Here is a 20533-nt window from a genome sequence, read left to right on the forward strand (position 1 = left end):
GCTGACCAACAACTCTGGTTGTCTAACCCATATCGATATACCATTTACCAGGCACCATTGGCAAACAGATGGTGGACACGCTGGTGGAGTCCGCCGGCAATGTGGAGCTGATCCTCAAGTACTTCGACATGTTCCTGAAACTGGCCGACCTCATCGAGTCGCCCAGTTTCCACGAGGTGGATATGAAGAACGAGGGTTGGGTGACGCCCAAAGACTTTAGGGAGAAGATGGAGCAGTCCAAGAACTACACACCGTAAGTATCGCTAGGGGATTACCTTTCACACGGAGATTATAAAGCTGACTTTTACAGGGAAGAAATGGATTTCCTTTTGGCGTGCTGCGAGCGCAACCACGAGGGCAAGATCGACTACCGGGCCTTCGTGGAGCACTTCCACGAACCATCAAAGGAGATCGGTTTCAACCTGGCTGTGCTCCTGACCAACCTCAGCGAACACATGCCAAACGAACCGCGCCTGGCGCGCTTCCTGGAGACCGCCGGCTCGGTGCTCAACTACTTCGAGCCCTTCCTGGGCCGCATCGAGATCCTAGGCAGCTCCAAGCGCATCGAGCGAGTGTACTTCGAGATCAAGGACTCAAACATCGAGCAGTGGGAAAAGCCGCAGATCCGCGAGTCCAAGCGTGCCTTCTTCTATTCCATCGTCACCGAGGGTGGTGACAAGGAGAAACTGGAGGCCTTCGTCAACTTCTGCGAGGATGCCATCTTTGAGATGACCCACGCCTCGGGTCTGATGGCCACCGATGACGGTGGTGGCAATGTGAAGCGGGATACGGCCTACAGTTCCTACATGAGCGAGGAGGAGGAGGAGCGAGCTGCTCGAGACCCCATCCGGCGCACCATCACCGCCGTCAAGGAAGGACTCAAGTTTGGAGTCCACATGCTCAGCCCGGCGAACATTAAGCACCAGATCGGCGTGATGCAGACCAAATCCATCCCTGAACTCATTATCGGCTTTTTCAAGATCATCTTTTATATTTTCTATTACACCGGATACGCGCACTTCTGCGTGGTGCGTTACATATTTGGCATCCTGTTGAACCTGATGCGAGGACCTGCCCCGGAGCAGGAGGAGGAACCGGTGGTGGAGGAGGAGACGTTTGGCAGAGCACTGCCACCACTGCCACTGGAAGAGCCTCCGGGCACGGTGCAAGCCTTTGGCTTGGACATCAACAAGGAGGAAAACGGCATGTACAAGGTCGTGGTGCACGAGTCTCCGGCCAATTCCTCGATGGAGGAGGGTGGAGAATCGAGTCCCGAGGATGGAGCTGCTGCCAGCGGAGAACTGGTCGAGGGTGAACCCCACCAAGAGCCCATCTCCATTGTGGATCTTCTGGGCGGAGAGGCGGCAAAGAAGGCGGCTCAGGAGCGACAGGAGGCGCAAAAGGCACAGGAGGCGGCCATGGCCTCCATCGAGGCGGAGGCCAAGAAGTCATCGTCCGCGCCCCAGGAGACGCCCGCAGTCCACCAAATCGACTTCTCGCAATACACCCATCGCGCCGTCAGCTTCCTGGCCAGGAATTTCTACAACCTGAAGTACGTGGCCCTGGTGCTGGCCTTCAGCATCAACTTTATGCTGCTTTTCTACAAGGTCACCTCTTTCACCGAGGAATCGGACAGCTCCGGCGAGGAGGAGCTCATCCTGGGCTCCGGCTCGGGAGCAGGTGCGGACATCACGGGCTCTGGCTTTGGCGGATCAGGGGACGGTGGATCGGGCGATGGCGAAATGGAGGACGAAATACCGGAACTGGTGCACGTGGACGAGGACTTCTTCTACATGGAGCACGTGCTGCGCATTGCCGCATGTCTGCACTCACTCGTCTCCCTGGCCATGCTGATTGCCTACTACCATCTCAAGGTACCACTGGCCATCTTCAAGCGGGAGAAGGAGATCGCCCGCCGGCTGGAGTTCGAGGGATTGTTCATAGCGGAGCAGCCGGAGGATGACGACTTCAAGTCGCACTGGGACAAGCTGGTGATCTCGGCCAAGAGTTTCCCGGTCAACTACTGGGACAAGTTCGTCAAGAAGAAGGTGCGCCAGAAGTACAGCGAGACCTACGACTTCGACTCCATATCCAATCTGCTGGGCATGGAAAAGAGCACCTTCGCGGCGCAGGAGAGCGAGGAAACGGGCATCTTCAAGTACATCATGAACATCGACTGGCGCTACCAGGTGTGGAAGGCGGGCGTCACCTTCACGGACAACGCCTTCCTCTACTCCCTGTGGTACTTCAGCTTCTCGGTAATGGGCAACTTCAATAACTTCTTCTTTGCCGCCCATCTGCTCGATGTGGCCGTGGGATTCAAGACCCTGCGCACCATCCTGCAGTCCGTAACCCACAACGGCAAGCAACTGGTGCTGACCGTGATGCTGCTGACCATCATCGTGTACATCTATACGGTGATTGCGTTCAACTTCTTCAGGAAGTTCTACATCCAAGAGGAGGACGAGGAGGTGGACAAGAAGTGCCACGACATGCTCACCTGCTTCGTGTTCCACCTGTACAAGGGTGTGAGAGCGGGCGGTGGCATTGGCGACGAGATCGGAGATCCGGACGGAGACGACTATGAGGTCTACCGCATCATTTTCGACATAACTTTCTTCTTCTTCGTGATCATTATCCTGCTGGCCATCATCCAGGGTTTGATCATCGACGCCTTCGGCGAGCTGCGTGACCAGCTGGAGTCGGTGAAGGACAACATGGAGTCCAACTGCTTCATCTGCGGAATGGGCAAGGACTTCTTTGACATAGTTCCGCACGGCTTCGACACGCACGTTCAGAAGGAGCACAACCTGGCCAACTACATGTTCTTCCTGATGCATTTGATTAACAAGCCGGACACCGAGTACACCGGCCAGGAGACGTACGTGTGGAACATGTACCAGCAGCGCAGTTGGGACTTCTTCCCCGTGGGAGACTGCTTCCGCAAGCAGTACGAGGATGAGCTATCCGGCGGAGGCGGCGGCGGTTAAGAACCGGTCCGCACACCTTTGCTTTCTGGGCACAATTACACTGGCACTGGACGGTCCAAAACTCTCGGGATCCACTTTTGTATCGGTACTTTGACAACATCTGGAATTTTTACCTAGTCAACTTTAGCAATGTATTTTAAGCAATATCCTACACAATCGTTTTTATGTACGTAGGAGGACGACCTGTTTCCAAAATATTGATGACGATTCTAGCACGTATAACAACAAATGTTCTTAACTCATTTTAAAATAAATCTATTCATTTTGAACGAACGTTGTATGTGGCGTCGACATTTTATTAGTTCCCGTTTAGATGGACAAATAGAAGTAAAACGCTATTGCACTAACATCAATTTGTATTTATGAATTATATGCTTAACTTGCAACATGTCACAAGGACTATAGCTGGTTAGTCGAAGTATTTACAAAAAGAGAGCAAAAGGTTGTCAATCTGTTAAGATTTATCCAAAAATGGAAAAACAGTCAATTGCTTAGTTTCTATTTTATGCATAGATCGTATGCAACGACACATATTTTTCAAATGTAAATTTGACTAACTTCCGATTTCTCTAGACATTCATTCAATTATTTAATTGCTTTAATGTATTGTTGTACAAAACATTTTCATTTGTGTTTTTATTTACAAAATTAACGATTCAATTTCTTTTATGCTAACAACGATTTTATCGTTTAAAGCTACCAAGGAGTGACAATTATGTGAAACGTGTTAACTTACAGTAACAATAATTTATTTCTTCTTTTCTTAGCCTAAACCAAATTAACGAATTTTTTAACTATTATCAAATTAACTCAGATTTAACAGTCAACAATAACAAAAACAATTTAAATTAAGGCAACTGATCACATAATTTACAATTACAATTCTTCTCATACGAGTCGTACCTTACTAAAAATCACAGTTGAATGTGGACAATCATTACGTATGAAATTTAATATAATTACAATCGAGACTTGTAATTTTGCTAATATAAATGTGTGCAGTTAGTGTAAATTTGAGTGTATATGCAAATACATCTATATTTGCTGTATATATGTATGTATATTTGTCTAAAGCTTTCACAACTATATCCCAGCTGCTGGGAACTGTTCGATAAAAATAAATTTGTGTGCGCTGCTTTGACGGCTGGGGCGACTGACTAGCGGAAGTTGTACAGTTGAAAGTAGTACAACATCAAGACAATGAAAATTGCGGCGAAATATCAGTAATCGAGTCGCTTCTTCAGTCGGAAAAAGTCGGCGTTGTCGATACTTGTCAGATTGTCCATGTTGAGGTTGCGCAACGTCTTTACGCCAGACAGCCGCTCCTCTAAGTCCGTGTACATGCTGCGGCAGCGGTAAATCGACAGCGTCTGCAAACAGTTGCAATTGGTGATGATGGCGTCCAGCGTGTGCTCCGTCAGCTGACTGCAGCCACTTATGTGCAAAGCTTTCAAGCGTGGCAACTTGGCAGTAACCACCTGGATTGTCTTGTCCGTAATATTGTAGCAGTCGGATAGGTCGAGCTCCTCAATTGATGGACAACTACTGGCCATTGCCTCCATGCCAAGCAGCGAGATTTGCTGACAGTTGGACAGCATCAGCCTCCTTAGCTCAATATGCTTTAGGCCGTACTTCAGGGATACATCGCTAATCTTGTTGCAGCCTCGCAGGTTTAATGACCGCAATCCTCGCAACTGTTGTATGTTGTGACCCTCGAAGTCGTCCTCGCGTATCAGGTTCATTTCATAGGCGGCCAGCATGGCCTGCTTCCGCCTGGCGTCCCGCACAATTTCATCCTCGGCTTTGCTTCTAAGCGATATCTTGATGGACTGCAGGGATCCCGCCAGGCTATCGCGTTCCGCCAGTGTGTTGCTATACGGAGGATAGAAGTTGTCCATTGACGACACCTGAGAGCCCGACTGCTTGCGACTGAGCTCCAACTTGGATATGTTTATGCCCGTGAGAGCTGCATCTGTTAACTAAACAGGAAAATTAAGTTTGACTTAAGATTTCAAGTTATCGTAATTTTCTGTCTTACCCCACTGCAATGCTCCAGGGAGAGTTCGCGCAGCCAACGCAGCTGGCCAATAACTGACTGTATAGCATCATCGGTGGCTCCATTAACACAGTGATTCAGGTGAAGGGATCGCAGGCAGCGCAGATTACTAGCAATGGCCTTAATGCACTCCTCGCAGATTTGCAAATAGGACACGTTTAGCTCCTGCATAACTGGGTTCTCCTCGCTGGCCACGCCCTCAATAATGCCGCTGCTTGTTAGGCTGTCGCAATTGGATATGTCTAGGCTTTTCAGGCGCTTAAGTTTGGCCAGGTGAACGGCGCCAGCGTTTGTGATGCTCAGGCAGCCGTTTACTTTTAAGTGTTCCAGTTGCGGATTACTTTGGACCAAGGCTGCCAGATTCTCATCGTTGACACACATCGTGGCCGACAAATCTAGAACTGTCAACTGAGGCTGAGTGGCCAGAAAGTTCCGGATTGTGGTGCAGTTAAGCTGCCTGCATCCGGCCAAATAGAGGCGCTGCAGCTGGAGATTAAGGTCGCAGAGGGCCAACAAAGCCTGGCCAATCAGCGTGTGGCTAAAGTTCAAAACGCGCAGGGTGCGACGCTGCAGGTTGAGGATGGTCAGGATGAACTTGAAGGTCAGTACTGATTCGCTGGGCAGAACGTGATCCGAGGAGCTGTTGGCCGGGTAAAACCTGCGATGGATAGCGTTGTGAAAGGCAATGTGGCACCCGGACATGTTGATCGTCTCCAGACTGGGCATGAACGATGTCAGACGCATGAGAATAGCGTCGGTGAGGTACTGGTTCTCGCACAAGGTCAGCTCCTTGATTCCGGCCAAATTGCTGGCCAGGTCGTTCAGGTCGGGGCAGGAATTGTTGTACGAGTCCAAAAAGGAGCCGGACATGAAAAGCGGCAGGCAGCGCTTCAGCGACAGCGAGTGGAGATGGGGGAGCACGCCCAGCATTCCGTAGAACTGCTTGTCATTCAGGTCCACATTGTCTAGAGCCAGGGAGTGGGCGGTCCTGCCCATGAAGCGCATCAGCTCCTTAACCTGGCCAAGCGTCACGTCCTCAAACATGAAGTGCTGGAAACGGCGCTCGCAGCGCATTAGGTCAGCCCCTGGACTGAATAGATCCGACAGCACCACCTTGGAGAAGCATACGCGCGTGCGCACGTTGAACTCCGCCTGATCCAGGGCGGCGTGCCATCTCTGGCAGGTGGATCCTGCCGCCTGCAGATCCGAGTAGCCCAAATAGCTGAAAATCTTCAAAACAATCTGGGGGCGGAACAGGAAAAAAACAAAATCAGCTGACTGACCTAACAGGTATATGGATGTGTAGATATAGATACGCTCGCAGTGATGGATTGGTCACGGGACCGCGACGGTCCGTTGTCATTTTATACTCACCTCCAGCGGTAGGTCGTCGTACCTGTGCGATCCATAGTCCGAGCAAGACATTATTCTACTGTTCTCGATGCGAAATTAGCGATTTTAGTCCAACCAACTAGCAGCTCCCACCGCCCACTACCCCAAAACTATAGTGTTGACTAACTAATTACCTGCGTTAGGTACAGTATGACCGTCCGCGCTCGCTGTCCTGGACAGTATTTAAAATACTAGGTGAAGTGTGTGTACCTGTTAAACTTTTAAACGAAGTTTAAACTAAACTGAGGTTTTTTGATTTGTGTAACACTTAATTACATACTACTTATAGTAAAGTAGTATTTATTCATATAAAGATAACTAGCAATTAAAATATGTAAGCAGACCCAGACCGGGTTATCTATGGTGTAAGTAACAAAAAAATTATTCATTACCCCGTTCTGACTTATAATTATTTAACCGTTACAATGTGGAACCGACCTGTCTTAAGTATAAAATACCGCAACTTTAAAAACCACCCTCCACAATAGGCCAACTACGGTATTTGTCTGTGGTCAGCATATGGTCCTATTTTTAATGACATCAGATTGCTGGTTGCAAAAAGGATTTTTGCAAACTAAAAACAATAGCTATTTCGTCGCTCAAGGATCCCAGACACCACCGTCGACGTGCCCACAGTAATGGCCGATCCCAAGTTCCAGAACCTGCCGGGAATAGTGAGTCAGAACTCCAAGCCTTAGGAGTGACGTTTGAGCTTTCGTGTTTGCTAACTAGCTTACTTTCCTTCTTTTAGGCTTATGACCAGCCGGATGTGTTCGAAACTCCGGACGACCCGGAGGTCGATACATCCGACTACTACGAGGAGGAGCCGGAGAACGAGGCCATCGAGCGGCTGCACATCTCGCCCAGCATCGCCCATAAACGCTTTAGCGGAGCAACTCTCGAGGGGAGTGTGGATTTCACGGATCGCATCGGACGCAGGGTATGTCGTGGGTACGATGCGCGTGGCTCCGGCGACTATGAGCTGGTGGGCCAGGGCGAGAAGGAAACGCCAGTGCAGAAGTGCCAGCGTCTGCAGATTGAGATGAACGAACTGCTGAACGAGGTGGCCGCCCTGCAGGTGGACCGCAAGGTCGCCGACGAGGAGAAGCAGTCGTACGACGCGGTGGCCACTGTCATTAGCACGGCCCGAAAAGTACTGGAGTCGCTGAAGCTGGAACAAGTGCTGGGCAAGGAGCAGGCGCCAGGCAGCAAGCAAGTGAAGGCGCTCATCAGTCAGGTGGAGGAGTTCAAGCAGTCGGGCGTACTCACGGCCATACCAACGCCCGGCACCGATCTGGCGGCCACGGCCCGCGTGGCCAGCTTGGAGCAGCGCCTGTCGCAACTGGAAAAGGTGGTGGGCGCCCAGCCGGACAAACTAAGTCGCCTAACTGCCGCAACCAACACCACCAATGTGCTGGAGGCCGTGCGTCATCTCAGCACCAAGGCGGCGCTGCTGCAGCCGGATAAACTGGACACCATAGAGCAGCGCTTGACATCGCTGGCCGGCAAGATGGACGCAATCGCCGAAAAGTCCAGCGGCAGTGCCCAGGACGCGAAGCGGGATCAAAAGATCACGGAACTGTACGACATCGCCAAGCGCACTGAGCCCGTGGTGGAAATACTGCCGCATGTCATTGAACGTATGCAAGCTCTCGAGGCACTCCATAAATATGGTAAACAATTTGTACTTGCTCCACTTATCGTTTGTTTAACTTGTAACCCTCCATCCTCTTTAGCGAACAATTTCGCCAAAATCATCGCTGAGATCGAACAAAAGCAGGGAACCATCACCACCAGCCTGGTGAACAATAAGGAACTGTTGCATTCCGTGCAGGAGACGTTCGCCCAGAATCTAGAGACCATCAACACCAAGGTGGCCAAGGTGGAGCAGCGCGTTGCAGCTATTTCATCCGCTAAATAAATAAAAACAATAATAATAATTGCACTGCAAGCGTATTACACATAGCTAATATTTATGAAAACTATAATAAAGCGATCTACATTCGATTCTTTTTTAAAAGGTAATAACGGATTAAATAGAAAATCTTGATAGAACTCGAACCTAAAGTATATGTACTTGCAAAAAAGAGTATTAGGATACAACTTTCCCAAAAGTCTTAATTGTTTTGCAAATTATAAGCCCCATAGTAAAAGAGAATATGATCAAAAACAACGAAGCTAGACTTTTGTTCATAATTTATCCCGAGCTTTCCTATGGGTGCTGTGTAATTTTGTGTTATTCATAACTTTTAAAATAATATTGCGATTGGTATTGTCACAGTACAATTCTGACGGTTACCCTTACCGATTATATTTTCGCATATTGTTCAAAATTTATACTTACATCTTGTGTGCGTTGATCGCACTTCACCTTTATGGATCCCCGGCGTACTTACAAGAACACGCTTCTATTTGCCTAGCGTTAACCGCAGCTTATTCGAAACCCAAGATAAATTGGACCATTTTGTGTTATTCATAACTTTTAAAATAATATTGCGATTGGTATTGTCACAGTACAATTCTGACGGTTACCCTTACCGATTATATTTTCGCATATTGTTCAAAATGTATACTTACATCTTGTGTGCGTTGATCGCACTTCACCTTTATGGATCCCCGGCGTACTTACAAGAACACGCTTCTATTTGCCTAGCGTTAACCGCAGCTTATTCGAAACCCAAGATAAATTGGACCATCTGGTCACGGGTATTGAAAGAACACGCCAAAATAGACGGAGTAAGGACCTATGTCGAAACTGAACTGGCAGTTATAGAAGAAACTCTAAGCACCATTAAGACTTTATTGGAGTAAAAGTATAGACCTTTGGAGAAATACATTCCGCCTAAATTTGAGCTGGTAGGCTCCAGGTACTTTTACTTTGAGCGGAATTTTAAAGAATATTGGCTTACGGCAGCCAAATCCTGTCGCCAGATGGAAGGACATCTTGTAGCCTTCAGGGACGTACATGAATTTATGGTGATTACGAAAAGGCTTTATAATAATACATTCCACTGGATTTCTTAAAAATCAAAACAATATAAATTAAAAATTATATTACAATTAAAAAATTTCTTTTCTTTTGTGCAAGGACCTAAAATTATTTTAAAATCTAATTTTCTTTTATTTTTAACTTAAATTAAAAAAATTAGTAACTTAAAAAATTGTTTCAGAGATTATATAAAAAAGAAGTTAAGTCAATCGGATAACTACAGCTGGAGATAAAGCTTTTCAAACAGAGCATCTTATTGAAAATTGGCGTTATATTTGCAAAATTTATAAAATTCTATAAAAAAAAAACACTTCTATCCAATTCCATACAAAAATATAAAATTTTACTGTGTTAAGCTCCCACTGGAATGCTACAGAATTTCTATTTATTTAACAAAACAATTTCTTTTTGGGATCGAATTCAACACTCCAGAGGATCAGTTTAGAAAAAAAAACTCAGAATTCAAATTGGCTTCCGTTATATTGATGGTATATTGGGACTAGCCATTTTTAGTATTTTTCCGTGCCCAGTGGTTTATTGCGTGGCCCAGAGCGCGGTCACACCACGGTTCTTAAAAATATTAAAGTTTCCAGTTAAATTTAAGCACCTAAAGTCTCGTTGCAGCGCAAACGAGTATAAATTCCACTCACAATTGTGTGTAAGTTGCGTAAATGGCCTAATTAAACGAAATTATAAGCCGACGGGGTGAACAGGGCCCCATTTGTAATGGGGAAGCCAATGAGAAAAAGTGATGACGGGGCTTACTCCAATTGGACGTGACACAATTTCGTTCTGATGTTGCAGCAGTTATAATATTTACATTAATCGTTTTAATTACATCTGCAGCACGAAGGGACTGTGCAAGATGAAAATCAAGGAACTGCAGAAGACGGTGAACATCGCCTGGTCGCCGGCGCAGCAGCAGCAGATTCTCCTGGCTGCCGGCACCGCTGCCCAGCAGTTCGACTCCAATGCGAATTCCACCTTGGAGTTGTATTCCCCTAACTTCAGCGACGCCACCTACGATCTGGAGCTAAAGGCCAGCGTGGCCAGCCAGTACAAGTGGGTTTGCAGGGGTTCCGCTTTCAAGAGCTCCTTACTGAAACTGCTTATTCTCCGGTAGGTTCCAAAAACTCATCTGGAGCCCCGTGGGATCACATCCCAGTGGCCTGATTGTGGGCGGCTGCGAGGCGGGGCAGATCAACATATACTCAGCCGACAAGCTGCTCGCCGGCAAAGAGGAGCCGCTCCTCAAGCGTCAGGATAAGCACACGGGCGCCGTCAGTGGACTGGACTTCAATCCGTTTCAGAACAACCTGCTGGCCTCGTGCGCCTCCGAGTCGGAAATCCTAATCTGGGACCTCAACAACCCGGAAACGAGCATGAGCCCCGGCACCAAGACACAACCGCTGGAGGACGTGAAGAACGTGGCCTGGAACCGGCAGGTGCAGCACATCCTGGCCTCCGTGTTCAGCACGCGCTGCGTGATCTGGGATCTGCGCAAGAGTCAGCAGATCATCAAGCTCTCCGACTCACAGTCGCGTGTTCGGTGGCACGCCATCGAGTGGCATCCGGAGGCGGCCACGCAGGTCTGGCTGGCCTCCGAGGACGACCAGGCGCCGGTTGTCCAGCTGTGGGATCTTCGATATGCCACGGCTCCAGCGAAAACGTACCAGATACACGAGCGTGGAGTGCTGGGGATGTCGTGGTGCCTGCAAGACAACGATCTGATGGTTTCGTGTGGCAAGGACAACCGAATCTATTGCTGGAACCCCAACACAAAGATTCCAGAGGGAGAAATCCTCTCTGAGGTAGCGACCACGGCCTCCTGGTATTCTGACGTGCAGTTCTGCCCACGGAATCCAGCTCTGATTGCCAGCGCCAGTTTGGAGGGAGCTGTTTCCATTTACTCCCTGCATGGAGGAACTCACCACCTTGTGCAGACCGCCAACAAGATTGCCGACTCGTTTCCGGGTATGGATCAGTTCGCCCAGGAGCCAATTCCACAGCAGGCAACTCAAGTGGTCTACCATGACCTGACACATGCACCCAAGTGGATGAAGCGACCCTGTGGCGTTGCCTTTGGGGTGAGTTCATATTATATTTTCTTTTAAGCCTACTTAATGAACCATCTTTACACTATTTAGTTTGGTGGCAAGCTGGTCAGCTTTGATGGCACCTCGAAGACGGTTAAGGTTCAGCAGCTGACCACAGAGTCTGCTTTGGTGGATCGAGCCAATGCTTTGGAGCGCTCTCTTGTTGATGCCAACTACTCGGAATACTGCCGGCAGAGGGCCGACGAGACCGCTGATCAGCACGGTCGCTACGTCTGGTACTTCATCAAGGCGAACTTTGAGCTTAACCCCAAGGAGGAAATGCTCAATCTTTTAGGTACTTTAACTCAATGCCAAATCACTAAAAACACTAAAGTTTCCTCCATTTTTAAAGGCTACAACAAAGACGACACCGACAGCAAGTTCAGCAAGTTTATCAAGGAAACTGAGGGAAACTCGCAATCGGATGTGGATACGCTCACAACCCGCATCTCGACTCTTACCCATGTAAGTGCTACTTCGAGCATGTCTTATCAGTTCCTAAAAGCAGCATTGCGTACACTATCAATCTCCACGTATGTTCATCTTGCCCTGTATATTTATATCCGATAACAAACTTTATGCTATGCCATTGCTGCAGAGCGACTCTTCGGAGGTTGAGTGCGATCAGAGTACAAACTATAGCACCGATAATTCGGTAAGAGCTAAGATTGAAGACTCGCGATCGAAACAAAAATTAAAGCAGCTTTGTAAAGTTATTTAAAGGGTGTAGTCTAACGTATGTATTTATTTTCCACACTCAGCAGACGCAAGACAACAAGTTTGATGGAAATTCAATCGACCCACAAAATCACAACGACTTTGCCACACCTCCGAGGCCGCAGTTCAAGGTTCCCAGCGGAGATCGTGAGTAAAACTAATTGTTTTACATTTTCACTTACGTTGATTACTTTTTATCTATACCAGACATAGATATAAATGTTGTCCTGCCTGATAACAACAATGTTATCTCTTGCATTTAATTAATCGGTTTTCTGTACTTTGCAGACTCGGATAGCTTGATTGCAGAGGCCATACTAACAGGCAATGTGGAGGCTGCCGTGGAACTCTGCCTGGAGGCGCAACGCATTCCGGAAGCTTTGATCATCGCCTCAACGGCTGGCATTGAGACGCTGACCCGTACTCAATCCCGCTACCTGCTGCAGCAGAAGAACGAGCTATCGCATGTCATCTCCGCCTTGGTATCCCGTGACTGGCTAGACTTTGTTAACCGATGCACTGTGGACTCGTGGAGGGAGGCCCTGGTGGCCGCCTTGAAACACAGCGAGCGCAAGGTGGTGGACATCTGCGAGCGACTTGGTGACCGCCTTTTGAGTGAGTGCGCCTCTAGCGTCGAGTTTACGCGCAATGCCATGCTCTGCTACATTTGCGCCGGCAGCATCGACAAGCTGGTGACCGCCTGGTACCAGTTGAAACGTCTGGAGCAACAGAACCCCGGTTACAAGCCCAACACCACGGAGCTACAAGACCTGGCCGAGGTGGTGATGCTAATGTGCAAGTCCCTGGAGCAGCAGGGAATATCCGTGGATCTAGCAGGCCGCTTTGCCGGCTTTTTGACTGAGTACGGTGGTCTTCTGGCCTCCCAGGGGGCTCTGACTGCAGCCTTGCAGTACATTACCACCTTAGGTGGTGGAGCTGCCAACGAGAACGATATTCTGCAGAACCTGCGAGATCGCATCAACAACGCTGTCAATCTGGATTATTCCCAGCCACAGGCACCAGTTGCTGCTGCTCCAGTTGGCTACCAGCAACAGCGAGGTCGGGGATCGTTCTCACAGCCGCAGCCTGCGGTTCCGTTGCCCTACGGCCAGCCGGCGAATCAGTTTACGCAGCCTGGCTGGAATGCGCATGCGCCTGTGCCTCCATTACAGACCGCCTATCCGGGAGCCCAGCAGGCTCAACCGCCGCCGCAGATCTTTAATCCGCAGCCAGTCAAGCCTGAGCCTTTGTCCCAACCACCGCGCCCACTCAGCAACGCCAGTTCCTCGGGTGGTCCTCCCCCGGCAGGAGGAGTAGCTTCCTCTAGCGGACCGGGACTTTCTGGGCGCTCAAAATACGTACTGGATCCATCTGTGGCAGCTCCTACCAGTTCCTATGGCATGCCCTACAACCCAGTACCTGCCCCAGTTCCATCGGCCGTTCCCTTCAGCGGCGGAGGAGTGACTGGGTCTGTACCCCAACCCGCGAGTGTGCCAACCTATAATAGCAACGCATTCAACACGAATCCAATTGCGTCTGCCCAACCCTATAATCCATCGCCATTTATGGGGACTCAACAGAATCAATTCCTGCCCGGTGTTAATCCAATTGAAACCTTGCCACCACAAGCGGCGCCACCGGTCATCCAGAATGTGCAACGCAATCCCACGCCTCCCCCGGGCTGGAACGATCCTCCTGCACTGAAGTCATCGCGTGTGGTATGTGATTGCTACGAGAATCTTAAAAAGTGGTATCTTAATTGTGTGTATTGTTCAGCCCAAGCCGAAGCCAGTGGTGGAACCAAGTGCTGCCATCTTCCATCCCCTATTTCCAGTCGATCCCAATCAAAATCAAAACGGCTATGTGGACCCCGCTCAATATCAGGTGAAACACAAGCTAGTTTTCTTTCAAATGTCTTTACTGAAGGGGTATTTCTTTCAGAATGCGCCACCGCCTGGAAGTGTGCCTAATTCATACTACAATCCGGCTGCCTTTAACAACAATCCTCAGCAGCAGCAGCAATCGTATCTCCAGCCTCAGCAGCAGCAACTCAACTTGCAGCCGAACCAAGGAGGACCGCAGCAGCAGAACTGGCAGGGACAGCAACAGACCCTTGGCTACACCGAGCAGCCAGCTCCCATCCAGCAGCAGCGCCAACCGGAACCTCCCAAGGAGAAGCCTCCACTTCCCGAGGAGTATATCTACTTGCAGACGGTGCTGGAGGAGCTGAAGAACCGATGCCTGGGCGCAACGAATGATCCGGTAAGTAAAGGATCAAATGATTTTTAAAGACTAGACTTGCCTTACTCACTTAAATTTATATCGGTTTTTAGCGCACAAAACGCAAGTTTGTTGATGTTGTAAAGAGACTGGAAAATCTTTACGACTGCCTACGAGATGGCAAGGTAAGTACGATTGTTAGATCTAATTTTATTATCGCTAATGGTACATCTTTTTCTCCAGCTTACTCCCACAACGGTGCAATATCTGAATCAAATAATACAGTACATTCAAATATCAGACTACGCCAATGCTCTGGAAATCCACACCCGGATTGCCTTTGGCACGGACTTTGCGCAGTGTGCGGGCTTTATGCAGGGACTCAAGGTCCTCCTGCAATCCGCGTCCGAGCTGCATTTGGTTCTGCGCTAGAGCGTCGATTACCGCTCCGAGACAAGCTCACTAACGTATATACTTTTGTGTCTTCAAATATGGATGTCTATTGTGTTTTGTAAACGAAGTGTGGTTTCCTTTGTTAGAGTAGGCAGGGATTTTTGCAGATGAGTGTCAGCGTTATTCCGTGTATTGAAATATATTTCCACTTAAATCGCAAATAGACATATGCATAAATAACAAAACGAAAATGGGCTTTGCTTTCACAGCAGCTTCGGCTGGTTCCTGATGTTCTCCAGGTCCAGCTGCATACGCGGCGAAGAGGCAGACGCCACCATCGGAGATTGGGGGCGAGCGTGTTCCATTTGCTCCTCTGGCAGCAGGCGATATTTCTTGAGGTACTTGTACGAAGCATTTGAAATGTCGTTGGGACTCTGTGAGTGAGCGAGATTGTCGATCTGGCGCAGCGGTTCGGGATTAGGTGACTTCGGCGATGCGCCCAGGCGCATATCCTTCATCAGTTCGTCGACGGGTTGGCGCAAGTACTTCAAGGCCAGCTCGTTCATCACCAAGCTTTTCTCGGTGTTTGGCTTGGCCAGTTGGGGAATCCGTTTGCCCTGTGGCGTATTGGCCCGGTAGGCCGTAGATTGAGCCATTGGCGAATTGGGTCGAGGAGACTGGAATTGGGGGATCACGCGAGCTTGGTGCGAAGGCAGTGGTTCCTCCTCCTCGGCTATGTAATCCTGTATGATTGGAGATATTCGTCTGCCTGCTTAGGAGGATGATTTTATTGGGGTTTAAGGTAAATTTCAGATTTACCCACCATTGTTGGTAGTCAAAATATCACATTGGCTGGCAGTTGTCCTGCTGGCTACGGAAATGGCTTCGGGTTTCGTCCGCTGCTGTTGCTTCAGTAGCAACTCGCAGAGATTCCTCAGCTGCTGTTGTTCCTGCCGCATGGACTCCAAAAGGGACACCAGTGCCGCCAGATCACTCTTGTTGGCCAGGTTGCTGACATCTATGTCGGAGTAGACCACCGGGGGCAACGAGTTCCGCGGGGGCGATGGAATAAAGGTGTCGGTCTGTGTGCCAGCACAAATCGTCAGGACATCAGAGTTGGCTGAGCTTGACAAGCGGCGGGATTGATAGACCTGCTGCTTGGGCTCGGCACTATACGCCGCCGAGTTACTGGACATGTGATTGGCACTCAGTGGTGCATCGTTTGTGTAGTTGCGATCTCTGGGCATTATGATGTACTCCTTTGGGGAGCACGGGCTATTGTTATTGCTTGGCGCAGTTCTGGGTCCCAGTTCCGTGGCCAGGATGGGCGAGAAGTTGACCCGGGGCAGCATCTGCTTCTTCCAGGACGCGAAAGTGGGTGGAGCTCGAGGAGATGGCTCCAGTTGCGGCTGCTGCTGCTGCTGCATCTGCGTCTGTTGATCCTGTGGCGGCTGGCCAAACAATATGGACACCTCCGGCACAGTGGGCCGAACGATTTCGTTGTTGTGGCCCATGGGCACCGCTGCACTTGGTCTGGGCGCCGACCTGGGCAGCATATCCTCCGTTTCGGGCACAAACATTTGAAAAATGTACTTGTCTAGTCGCAGACTAAATTAAATTCGGGCGGGATAATCTGTCCAATTGGAGCTGGGCGTACTAGAGGTGGGACTAGAGCTGACGTAAAACGCAGAAACATCGATAGCTTGGCCAGTACACCCTGTGAGAACTGACCGTAGTCACCCTGTGTGGTTGACAGTCGGCCTCCAGCTCCTCGAATGATGAGTGAGGATGGTGACTGGCTGGAGCCACTGGCCTCCAGCTCCTCGAATGAGTTCGATTGCTGGAAGCCCACGTCGTCGAAACTTAGTTTCCGTCCTTTTTTTTCGGGTGTCTTAGGCTGGAATGCAATCAAATACATATGTAAAATTAAATATATAAGAAAAGACTCTATAAAATATTCTATATCCCAGAGTTAAAGAAAATACGATCAAAATCAAAGCACAATTTTTTAAAAATAATTATTTTATTAATTCTCAGACCGTTTCTTTGACAGCTATATGATGTAGTCGTCCGGTTTTGATATAATTTAAATCGAAATCCAGAACTAATTAAAAATTGTATTTCCAAGCGTAGGAGGTTATATTATGCTGATCAAGAATATATATACTTTATGGGGTGCAAACTTCTGACTGAAATCATAATACCCTCTGCAAGGGTATACAAATGTGGCCCTACCTCTTCTTCTTCCCTCCGTCTCTTGGGGACTCTTGGGCCAGAATTTGCATCTCCGGCTGGCTCGGACAATTCCTTCAGAGACTTCAAAACGTCCAAAATGGAGGTGTTGTGAAAGAGCGCGTCCGATCCCTTGATCTCGAGCACAACATCTTTGTTATGGTACTTAAAATCCATATTAGAAAAATATAACTTTGTTAGAACAACAGAACAAATTGTTTCCAACTCGCAAATTTTCAATTAGTTTTGCACACTGGTTTTATTATTTTCTATCGATATCGGGTTTTCAAGCTTATCATTGGCGACTCACCATCAACTGATTAGCTTGATTCGCAAAAGTCAATGGAAAAAACAAAGTATTTAAAAGAATTCATTATTTTTGAAGAATATAATAGAAATGCCATTGTTCACTTAATCTGCAAATTCAAAGTCGATTTCCGATAGGTACTTTAGCAAAATAAACAGTAGTTTTCCAACATCCTTCCCAACACTGGCATGGCTTTCTTTTTGCTTACAATTTTGCACCGGAACACTGTAGGGATCCTGGCACCTCTATCATACATTGATCCTGAAAAGAAAGGAAACAAAGATGCTCTTTTCCACACCACCTCGGAGGTAGAGGTGTAGGCGCGTTTTTTTTATAGTCGTATCCCCAAGAGGCCTAATCGACTTTGTAACACATTTACATTTAGAGAAAGTAAAATAAAATAAAAATGTTAGTTTCATTTCAAAAACTGAAATACAATGAAATACATATTAAACTATATAATCTCCTACTACTTTACTATACTATATAAATCATTCATCCGTTTGCGTGCTCTGGTCTTTCCTAGTTGGTCCAGTTTCATCGTTAACTCCCTTTAATATGTCAACTCGAAATTCCAATGCCGCAAAGGACGCCCAGATCCTTGTGTAAAATTCCGCACCTTGGGACTCGAGTTGATTTCTCGTTATTTTAAGGTCCTCCAAAGCTGATTTAAGGCCAATCCTTCACCTCTGGCCTACTGACTCGAGGGTATTGTTTTTCAAATAGCGGGCCTGGAATAGAACATCTGGCCCTGGCGAGACGTTAAAAAATCTAGAGGTGGCTATCTGAAGATTAAAAATTTCTGTTTTTAAAGTGTCTCTAAAATAAGATGGCGTGGTAGTCTCATTCAAATCAAAATATTTTTTAAAAACGTCTTTGAAACTATTTTTGAAGAGTGGTTTTGTATACAAGTCTCCTAATAAGACTTCTGTAAATGAAACATTTGTAATTGCTTTTAAATGATTAGAATCCCAAAGTCTTGGGACTTGAGAATCTACCCTTTTAGCATTAATTGGATTGTTGTCAGAAATAACCGCCAGCAAGAGATGACTAACATTTTTATCTTTTAAAAAGTTAATAATTAAATTTAACACATTATTAATACGTTCGCCCGTATTTTGAAGGACAACTTCAATAAATACTATTTGAAAGAGAGACCCATCGAAGGTCTGCATGGCGTAGGTGGATGCCCTGTAATTTATTTCCGTCTCTGGAATCTGAGAAAATGGTTGATTCAAATCAAGAGAATAAAATAATATACGAGAAGAACGCTATAGTCGAGTGCCTCGACTATCAGATACCCATTACTCAGCTAAAGGGACCAAAGGGAGATGGAGATATATATATATATATGGTTATAACATATATGTGGGCGGAAGACATTATGGGCGTTATGGGCGCTTCCTTCTGCCTGTTACATACTTTCCGACGAATCCAATATACCCTTTCCTCCGAGTAACGGGTATAACTACACTACTATCTTAAAACAAATAAATACTTACCTTCGGTAGCCATAGCTCGTCGACCAGGAGGCTTCGTCCAATCCCACCTGGCATTCAGGCACTGTAACATTTTCAAAAAATCTATTTTTTTTTTTTTTGCTAAATCAATAGCTTAGACATCTAAGAACATGTATGTAAAGTTTCAAACAAAAATTCGAACTCTAAGTACTTGAACAGAGCGCCAGACGCTGACGTGCCGGCTGAGCATATTTACATATTTGGTAAACACGTGCTCTTGTTTTGTTGTCGAAATTTTTCATTGTCGTGTTTTTTAAAGTTAAATTCTTGTGTTTATTTTTGAATAATGGATAGAAAAAATAAAAGACACTGTGCTGGTGGGCAGACAAACAGAAGTGATAGAAAAAAACGAAGAGTTGGTCCAGAAAATAGATTTGTTGCAGAGAAAGTGACAGTGAATACTAGTACATCTGAGCAGAAGCTCAACTGTACATATTGCAGCAAACATAGCTACTATTATATTTAATAATGGTCACACAGCACTTCTACGTGTGTTAGAATTCATGGGAGTCTGTATCGGAATGAATCTTTACGATTACTGTCAAAAGATTGACAAAGAACGCATCAATTACGCCAATCGTCATACCCTGGCAAACACGCGTGAAGGACGTTTGCATGCCCAGGAATTGCGCCAAAAACAAATGATGGATGCGGAAGAGCTGCTCTACGGTCCAGGGATTGCCGAGTAACAAAATAAACCACGTAAGACCTTTTAAACTACCTTTTTCAATTCGATTTGACCCTTTCAAAACTTTAAACGCGATTATCTCAAAACCATGTTTTTTGACCTGGTTGACAGCATAACTGAAAAAATTCTTATCCGATCGACCTGATCCAAATGGCATTCTATTCGGGAAAAGTGTCGTTTCAGTTGGACGTAGCCGTTTTTTGATATATGTAAATTTTTTTTTTTTATAAACAATTAAGTGCAAAATTTTACGCGAAAAAAAAATTTTTTTTTTCAAACAGCCGCCATTTTTTTTCTAATCAATATTTTTAAAATCCCATATGTCGAACGATAGCCAGTAATGTATATTTCAAGAATCTGTTTGGTTTTTTGATCTAGGTGGCGCCGTTTTGCTGATTTGCTGTCAACCAGGCAAGGGAAGTTTCAAAAAGACGCCATTTTGGATCAGCTACAGAAGAAAAACATGGCCGCCAAAAAAAAATAAAAAAATTTTTTTCCGATAATTCAAACATTGATTAACATATTTGTAAAGTTTAAAGTTAATCGGAACGTCCGTTTTTCTGTAATAAATAAAATAAAAACCATGTCAAAAATCGCAGTTTACAGTGTTGGGGCCCCTTCAGGCTTCCCAGTAGAGAGACGGATCCTTTGCTAATCTTTTCATTAGCCCAAGATAGTGTAGCCGCCGACACCTCTTCTATCCGGCGCCCATTAGGGAGCTGTAAATGATTAAAAAATTTAACGGCATGTAATACCTGCATTGCATCAATATCTGGAACATCAACATTACCAGATTCTAGGAGCTCGTAAGCTTCATCCAAGTCCATCTCGTCCCGCTTGCAAAATTGTAAGCAAAAAGAAAGCCATGCCAGTGTTGGGAAGGATGATAGAAAACTGTTTATTTTGCTAAAGTACCTATCGGAAATCGACTTT

The 20533-nt window shown here is 46.9% G+C and overlaps 6 protein-coding genes across 21 annotated transcripts in view; 3 read left to right on the forward strand and 3 right to left on the reverse strand.

Moving 5' to 3' along the window:
* LOC119551861 (ryanodine receptor) overlaps window positions 1-3267 on the forward strand; it is a 29762-nt gene extending 26495 nt beyond the window's left edge. For all 12 annotated transcript variants that reach the window (XM_037861441.1, XM_037861446.1, XM_037861443.1 and 9 more), the window contains 2 exons: window positions 52-253; window positions 311-3267. In XM_037861441.1, coding sequence (XP_037717369.1) covers window positions 52-253; window positions 311-2990 — 2882 coding nt within the window. In that variant the 3' untranslated portion in view covers window positions 2991-3267. The remainder of the gene's footprint in view (window positions 1-51; window positions 254-310) is intronic.
* A 303-nt stretch (window positions 3268-3570) lies between these two features.
* On the reverse strand, window positions 3571-6576 carry LOC119551862 (F-box/LRR-repeat protein 2). The gene is made up of 3 exons (XM_037861452.1): window positions 6421-6576; window positions 5029-6288; window positions 3571-4969 (listed from the first exon to the last, which is right to left on the reverse strand). Exons 1-3 carry the CDS (start codon window positions 6469-6471, stop codon window positions 4211-4213), a joined length of 2070 nt encoding a protein of 689 aa, XP_037717380.1. The 5' UTR covers window positions 6472-6576; the 3' UTR covers window positions 3571-4210.
* A 368-nt stretch (window positions 6577-6944) lies between these two features.
* LOC119551863 (dynactin subunit 2) lies at window positions 6945-8463 on the forward strand. Its single transcript, XM_037861453.1, has 3 exons — window positions 6945-7112; window positions 7190-8111; window positions 8175-8463. The coding sequence occupies exons 1-3, from the start codon at window positions 7077-7079 to the stop codon at window positions 8357-8359; spliced, it is 1143 nt and encodes a 380-aa protein (XP_037717381.1). The 5' UTR covers window positions 6945-7076; the 3' UTR covers window positions 8360-8463.
* Window positions 8464-9956: 1493 nt separating this feature from the next.
* On the forward strand, window positions 9957-15074 carry LOC119549919 (protein transport protein Sec31A). Of its 4 annotated transcripts, none has more exons than XM_037858243.1 (12): window positions 9957-10085; window positions 10274-10489; window positions 10551-11514; window positions 11575-11818; window positions 11876-11988; window positions 12122-12178; window positions 12285-12387; window positions 12529-13958; window positions 14017-14124; window positions 14182-14502; window positions 14574-14645; window positions 14704-15074. In XM_037858243.1, the coding sequence occupies exons 2-12, from the start codon at window positions 10293-10295 to the stop codon at window positions 14890-14892; spliced, it is 3798 nt and encodes a 1265-aa protein (XP_037714171.1). In that variant the 5' UTR covers window positions 9957-10085; window positions 10274-10292; the 3' UTR covers window positions 14893-15074. The 4 variants fall into 4 exon arrangements, with proteins under 4 accessions (XP_037714171.1, XP_037714172.1, XP_037714173.1 ...); XM_037858244.1 differs by having other exon boundaries at window positions 12288-12387; XM_037858245.1 differs by lacking the exon at window positions 12122-12178.
* Window positions 15075-15084: 10 nt separating this feature from the next.
* LOC119549920 lies at window positions 15085-16565 on the reverse strand. Of its 2 annotated transcripts, none has more exons than XM_037858247.1 (2): window positions 15677-16565; window positions 15085-15625 (listed from the first exon to the last, which is right to left on the reverse strand). In XM_037858247.1, the coding sequence occupies exons 1-2, from the start codon at window positions 16431-16433 to the stop codon at window positions 15117-15119; spliced, it is 1266 nt and encodes a 421-aa protein (XP_037714175.1). In that variant the 5' UTR covers window positions 16434-16565; the 3' UTR covers window positions 15085-15116. The 2 variants fall into 2 exon arrangements, with proteins under 2 accessions (XP_037714175.1, XP_037714176.1); XM_037858248.1 differs by having other exon boundaries at window positions 15085-15622; window positions 15677-16560.
* On the reverse strand, window positions 16451-17262 carry LOC119549500. The gene is made up of 2 exons (XM_037857611.1): window positions 17089-17262; window positions 16451-16750 (listed from the first exon to the last, which is right to left on the reverse strand). The coding sequence occupies exons 1-2, from the start codon at window positions 17260-17262 to the stop codon at window positions 16451-16453; spliced, it is 474 nt and encodes a 157-aa protein (XP_037713539.1).
* Between the last annotated feature and the right edge of the window lie 3271 nt (window positions 17263-20533).

This window comes from Drosophila subpulchrella, chromosome 2R (genome assembly GCF_014743375.2).
Source record: "Drosophila subpulchrella strain 33 F10 #4 breed RU33 chromosome 2R, RU_Dsub_v1.1 Primary Assembly, whole genome shotgun sequence".
NCBI classification, from domain to species: domain Eukaryota; kingdom Metazoa; phylum Arthropoda; class Insecta; order Diptera; family Drosophilidae; genus Drosophila; species Drosophila subpulchrella.